Here is a 7,010-nt window from a genome sequence, read left to right as displayed (position 1 = left end):
TCTGACAAGTTTGCAGTTGACAAGTTTGAGCCCCGCATCAGGCTCTGTGCTGACAGTTTGAATTCTGTGTCTCCCTCTCTCTCTGCCTCTCCCCCGCTCATGCTCTGTCTCTGTCTCAAAAATATAAATATTAAAAGAAAACTTTTTTAATCCATCCAGGTTACACAAATAAGGGAAAGTTCCAGAAAAATAAAATGGATCGGGATGTAAAACACCTTTCAGACCGTGGGGCAGGTGGAGACAGTTGAAGTGGGCCTGTGGTCTAGGTTACAATGTGGACACCGCAAGGATTTCTTCATTTGGGGTTCTGTGGTGGTTTCTCAGGAGAGTGTCCCTGTTTGGGGGTAAAATGCACCCAAGTATTGTGTGAAGTGGCAAATGTAGTAAAGAAACAAGGCCTGGGGAATCTCAGTGCGCAGATAACAAGCATTTGTGCTGCTGTGACGCGTTCACTGCACGTTTGAAATCACAGAGTAGCTTACTCCTGCAAACAACCTTGTCAGCCCCACACCACAGAAGCGGAGATGACGTCAACCCTGTGATGGAGGCCGAGCCCTGCCCAAACCCAGATCACCCACGGTGGAGGCCACGTGCCCTGCAGGAGGCAGCACGTGAGCCACAGGCACGTGAGAGGGTTCTATCGTGGCCACGTGTCTTGGGTGCAGCGGAAGCAGTGGGATTTGGAATTCCGATTTTCCACAAGACGCCACTAATAAGCTGTTAGAACTGCGAAAATTAGTGAAGGGACATCTCACCGAAGTGGACTCGGGAGGTGGGGAGGGGAGGCTGGAAGGGGGAGCCCACCACCCAGGGTCAGGCTCGGGAACAACCCACGGCTACAGACCCAAGATTAGAACCCTCCGCAGAGAGAACCCCCAGGCTCAGGCCCCACCAGGGGAAGCTGTGCCCTGCGGCCCCTACAGGAAACCCACCGCGCCTGCAGCCGGCCCGGGAGGCACCTCCTCGCCCTGCAGCCCTGCTTTTCCTCCTGCGGACTTCGCTTCAAAACCACCCTCCGCATTTCCTCTTCTCCGCGAAACAGCGTTCCTCTCCGTGTGCTCCCCACTCGGCCGCGGTTTTGCCACAGCTTGCTGGGCCCGGATGGCAATTCTCCGCTACTCCTGAATAAACCCACTTTTGCTGGTAACATAACTGGCGGCGTTATTTCCAAGGGAAACGGAAGAATTAAACGAGGACACTCGCAGGATAGGAGATCAGCACACAAACACCACGTGCACGTCTGCACGCTCCTGACGACCCGTCGGAAAGAGAAAGTAAGAGACGGTCCCATTTACAACCGCAGCAGAAGGAACGACGTGCCCCAGAGGAAATCTAAGCAAGGAGGTGGCAGGCCTGCTGTCCCAGGACAGGGCACTGGGGACAGAAACGGAGGAAGACGCACGGGGGCGGAGAGCTGCTCTGTGCTCCTGGCCGCGGAGGAACCGACCCTGTGAGCACGTCCGTCCTGCCCGGGACGATCTGCAGATCCGGGGCCGTCGCACCGAACTCCCCACGACGCCGTCGCAGACGCGGGACGGACACCCCGACCCGCACGCGGAGGCGGGAGGGACCCCGCGCGGCCAGAGCGGTGGGAGCGGGAGCGCGAGCACCGCCCGAGCACCTGTTCCGGTACCGCGAACCGCGTGAGGACGCGGCGGGAACCGAGTGGGCGCGGAGCAGGAACACGGACGCGCGGCCCCGCGGCCCCGGAGCCCGGAGCGGGAACACCCGGAGCGGGAAGAGCCGCGCGCACAGCCCCGCAGGGGACACAGGGTCACCCAGCACGAAGCCGCGCCGGGCCCTTCCCCGCCGGGTCCCCTGAACACCGCCCCCCTCAGCGTCCCCGCTCCGGAAGCTCCTCCTCCCCCCCCCCCCCCACGCCTCCCTTTCTCCTCACCTGCTCCTCCCGCGGCGGGTCCTGAGGAGACCGGTTTGTTGTCCGCGTGGACGCGGGCCCTCGTCCTTCCGAAGTCTCCACAGCGGGTCCTGAGGAGGCCGGGTTCTTGTCCCTGTGGACGCGGCACCACGTCCCCCGGAATCCCTGACAGCGGGTCCTGAGGAGGCCGGGCTCCTCCCACCACAGGTAAAAGAGGCCGGCAGAGCACGCAAGCCCCGCCCGTGTCAGGGAGGCGGGCTGGGGCGCCCCCTGCGGGCGATGGAGGTGGCGCAGGATGTTGTGCGCTTCGTTCAGTGGGGGCACCTGCCCTCTCCCAGGGCTCCAGCTGAACCCAGCAAATTTTGGAGATTTCTAACTGAAATGGAGGTCCAATATCCCGGCTTTTGCAGAAATACTTAAGGAACAATTAGTTGGAAAGCATATACAATGAAATGAAATACACAGAAAAACTACAACTTACACCAAAATCTGCTCAAAATTGTACATAATTTTAAAATACACAACTATCAGGGGCACCTGGGTAGCTCAGTCAGTTAAGCATTGGACTTCAGTTCGGGTCATGGTCTCACCGTTGGTAGATTGAAGCCCCAAGTCAGGGTCTGCGCTGACAGCTCGGAGCCTGGAGCCTGCTTCAGATTCTGTGTCTCCCTCTCTGTCTCTGACCCTGCCCCATTCTCTCTCTCTCTCTCTCTCTCTCTCTCTCTCTCTCTCTCTCTCTCTCAAAAATAAATAAACACTTAAAATGTCTTAAATAAATAAAATTCACAACTCTCAATATAGCAAAAAGAACACATAAAAGAAAGTGAACACAATCTTGGGTTTGGTGATGAGTTTTAACACCACACCAAAACCAATCCACAAAAGAAAAAACTTGATAATGTGAACTTTATGAAATTAAAACTTCTACTCTGTAAAAGAGAACTAAAAGAAAATCCACAAACTGCGAGAACATATTTGCAAATTCAACTATACAAAAAACCCTCTCAGAACTTAACCATAAGAAAACAAATAACCTAATTGACTATGGGAAATATCTGAAGACACAGGACAAAGAAGATGTAGAGATAGTAAACAAGCATACACAAATATCCTCAACATCCTCTATCATTAGGAAATTACCAATTTAAACAACAGTGAGGTAGACTGCACACCTTTTAGAAATGCAAAACTCCAAAAAAAAAAAAAGAGAGAGGATACAAGTTGCTGGAGAGTGAGGAATGACAGGAACACTACACTGGGGATGCATGTATAGCCACTTTGGAAGACAGTTTGGCTTTTTCAAAGCTAAGTAAATCTCACCTTAGTATCCAACAATCACAATTCTAGTATTTGGACAACTGCTTTAAAGAACTGTTTCCAGACAAAAACTAGCATGCAGTTATGCCTAGCAGCTCTATTTATAGTGGCTGGCTAAAAACTTAAAGAAATCAGGATGTGCTTCAAAAGATGAATCCATAAGCAAACTGGGGTGCATCCTAGTGAAGAGTGCCAGGAAGGCCCCACCAACCTGCAAGAAGGGTGCACATGGGACTGATGGACCCCTGCACCCAATCCTGTATAAATCCACACGTATCTACTGAATGCCCTCATGGGTCAGTTCTGTGCCAGAACCTGGGGCTGCCCAGGAAGAATGGGGCCAGAAGCACTTCCCAGATGGGAGAGTGGAAAGAACAATACATGACCACTGACGCCCCCACAACGCTTGACTGGGGTTGAGTTGGATTTGAAGCAGTCAGTGACCATGTAGACATTTCACTCTTCTATTAGAGCCCGGGACTGAAGGGCAGAAAATCAATACTCCAGCTCAACACCTGACTAATATGTGACCCTGGGCAAATCCTGTGCACCCTGGAGACCCAGGGGGATGGAGGAGGGGGAAAGGGCTAGTTATGTTTAAACTTAACCCTGACCCTGCCCCTGCCCCCAAGCCCCTAACCCCAGACTCTGACCCTAAGCCTAAACCTGAATCTACACCGTAATTCCTAACCACACACCAGAACCATCCGATCTGCACTCTTCCACTATGCCATAAACTGAGCATGTAGCCGTGACAAGCTTTCTTATTTTCTCTACCTGTGGAAGATACCTAGTTCTTGGATGTTGACCTTTTTACCCCCTTCTTCCTTCTGTCTTCAATTAAAAGCTCAAGTCACATATATGTTCAGCAGTTCTGAGAACAAAAATCTTCTAAGGTGTTTTGGGATCTTGTTTATTTCTTACTGTTCCTCCTTTATCTTAAATGGAGGTAAGAAACTATTGAAAATTTGAACACATTTCTGAATTTATATGCAAATATTAATAATTATGTTTATTTTTAAAACTAAATATGACATATATCTGACATGCAAAAGCATAGAGTACAATTTAATAAACACATATTTCACATAGTTCATCATCTTGTTTAGAGTTAAGGTTAGCTTATACCAAAAGTTAACCTCTGTCATTTGGGAGGTTTATTGATGTCTGTTTATTGCATGATAAATAGTATTTCCTATGTCACAAAACATTCTACATCACATATGTACTGTTATTTTATGAAATTTTAAACTTATATATATGGCATCATAATCTAAACCTTACATTTAATGTCTAAAATGTTTCATAAATTGACAATAACTTAAGTATAGCTCTTCAGATTGTTAACTCACTACAATGGGGACTATAAAAGTACCTCATGTCAACTCTTAAATGCAGAGAACAAACTGAGGGTGGATAGGGGATGGGAAGAGGGGAAAATGGGTGATGGGCATTGAGAGGGCACTTGTTGGGATGAGCACTGGGTGTTGTATGTAAGCCAATTTGACAATAAATTATATTCATTTTAAAAAGTACCTTGGGGCACCCAGGTGGCTCAGTCGGTTAAGTGTCTGGCTTTGGTTCAGGTCATGGTCTCACGGTCCGTGAGTTAGAGCCCCCACGTCAGGCTCTGTGCTGTCAGTTCAGAGCCTGGATCTTCCTTCTGACTCTCTGTCTCCCTCTCTCTCTGTCTCTACCCCACTCACGCTCTGTCTCTGTGTCTCAAAAAATGAGTACACATTAAAAAAATTGTTTAAGTACCTCATATCATTGATAAGCATGTTACTCTGTACTCATACAAATGACTCCTATGGTGCAGAAGAGTGCTAAGGAGTATTCATATAATCAATTTTTTCTTTAGGAAGAAAAGATTCTGATTCTTGTTTTCATGATACGTATTCCAGGAATTCTATTTTCATTTTTAATCAGAAAGAAAGAACAGATGGTCGGGTAACATGAGGAAAAAAAGTTACTAAATTTCTCCAGGTGATAGTTTTTCTTAGCTAAATAAACTAAATAAACAGTAAAAAAGGTGTTGGTCCAGTAAAAGAAAACAAAGCAGCTCACCAATATGAGAATAACATGGGTAGCTTTGTTTTCAGGAGAGCTTTGTGAAGACTGGATGGTACTGCGAATGTGCTGAGCTTTTCTGTGGTGTCTGAAGAGGATATTCACCATGTAGATACTATTACATGTCATCAGAGAGAGGAAGAACAAATCTCGAATGAATACAGTACTTAGAAATATTGATGATGTCTGTTGATCATATGCACTGCTTTTACAAGAAGCAGTATAATACCCAATTCCACCTTCAGTGGTATTCCTGCTGGCCACAGTTTTTAAAATGATCACGGAATAGATGGCCATGTTGATCGTCCAGAAGAAAAGTAAAGAAGGTTGAATGAATGTAGAGATTTTCTTCTTGAGCCAGGCCCATTTATGATCACTTGGAGTGATAGTCACTGCCTGAAATGTACTCTGAAGGGCGGTTGTGCACAAAGAAATACTCCTGGTAACTCTCTGAATATAGAGCACTGTTTTACATCCAGTATCACTCATCTCCAGCTTAATTCCAAAGGATGACATTATATTTGGAACCCCTCTGAATATAAGTGTCAGGGCATTAGCCAAAGTTAAGTGGGCTAGAATCACATCTACAGGCTTCTTCTTATGAGGAAGAATTAAGAAAGTGTACATATATAATGTAAATAACAAAGAATTCCCCATGAAACCAATACAAGTTTGAAAGATAAAGAAGATCCCAAAAATTATGTCACTGGAAATCATTGTCGTTCAGTCTCTCTTAGATCTTCAAACCAAGTCCAGCACATCCTATAGACAAATAATTTGATTATGAATGTAAATATTAAAAGTAACTTTGACTGAGGAGTATATTATCAAGTTTCAGGGAGTTTTCCTGCAGGATCGGCAAATGTTCAGCTACACCAAACCAAGGAATCACTGAGATTCTTAAAGAACAGAATTGAATGTTTATGAAGGTAGGGAATATCATATATTCTGTGGAAATTAATAAAAATAAACTTTGTTTAAAATGGAGTCAAGAGGCCAAAAGGGAGAGCTCTGAGAGCTCTACCATTCTACATCATTTGCAGACCCAATAGGAAGAGAAGCACCTTACAACTTGATGCTACTGTACCTACTCCTTTACTATCCCAGCGGGAGGAAGGATGGTCTCCTCCTGCCCAGACAACAGCATCCCAGCCAATGAGAGACTATTTGGCCTATTCTGAAGACTTTTTTTTATTGTTTATGTTTATTGATTTATTTTTGAGAGAGAGAGAGAGAGAGAGATATTGAGAGAGAGCAGGGGAGGGGCAGAGAGAGAGAGAGACAGAATGCCAAGCAGGCTCAGTGCTGCCAGCACAGAGCCCAATGCGGGGCTCAAACCCACAAACCATGAGACCATGAACTCAGCCGAAACCAAGAATCCCTCGCTTAACCAATTGAGCCCCCCCGGCGCCCCTAAAGACTGTTTTTATATATTATGAGAAATTTTATTTCAAATAATTAATTCTTAATCTATATATTTTAATATTTCTGTCTTTCTATGCACATTGAATACCAGTAGCATCTGTGCAATTATATTCTTCCCAAAAGTTTATTGTATTATATAGCTCATATTTACAAATTAGTTTTTGTAGCATATATAAATACGTCACACAAATTCTGCTAAACAAAACCTATCTCACACTAGTTATATTTTGTTGTTATGTTTGTTATAAGATTGACTAACGTAAGAAACATTAAGGTAGATACGGTCAAATTCAAAATATCAAAACCAACAGCCAAGTTATAT

At 45.8% G+C, this 7,010-nt stretch overlaps 1 protein-coding gene across 1 annotated transcript; it reads right to left on the bottom strand.

The window, feature by feature from the left end:
- Window positions 1-4,848: 4,848 nt before the first annotated feature.
- Window positions 4,849-6,494, bottom strand: LOC123385736 (vomeronasal type-1 receptor 3-like). Its single transcript, XM_045058639.1, has one exon. It carries the CDS (start codon window positions 5,978-5,980, stop codon window positions 5,051-5,053), a length of 930 nt encoding a protein of 309 aa, XP_044914574.1. The 5' UTR covers window positions 5,981-6,494; the 3' UTR covers window positions 4,849-5,050.
- Between the last annotated feature and the right edge of the window lie 516 nt (window positions 6,495-7,010).

Source organism: Felis catus, chromosome B2, assembly GCF_018350175.1.
Source record: "Felis catus isolate Fca126 chromosome B2, F.catus_Fca126_mat1.0, whole genome shotgun sequence".
Lineage (NCBI taxonomy): Eukaryota > Metazoa > Chordata > Mammalia > Carnivora > Felidae > Felis > Felis catus.
This window is presented reverse-complemented; position numbering and strand designations above follow the sequence as displayed.

What these genes read in the sequence shown, in the direction of transcription:
- LOC123385736 (XM_045058639.1), bottom strand. Translation starts at nt 5,980, where the DNA reads ATGATTTCCAGTGACATAATTTTTGGGATCTTCTTTATCTTTCAAACT.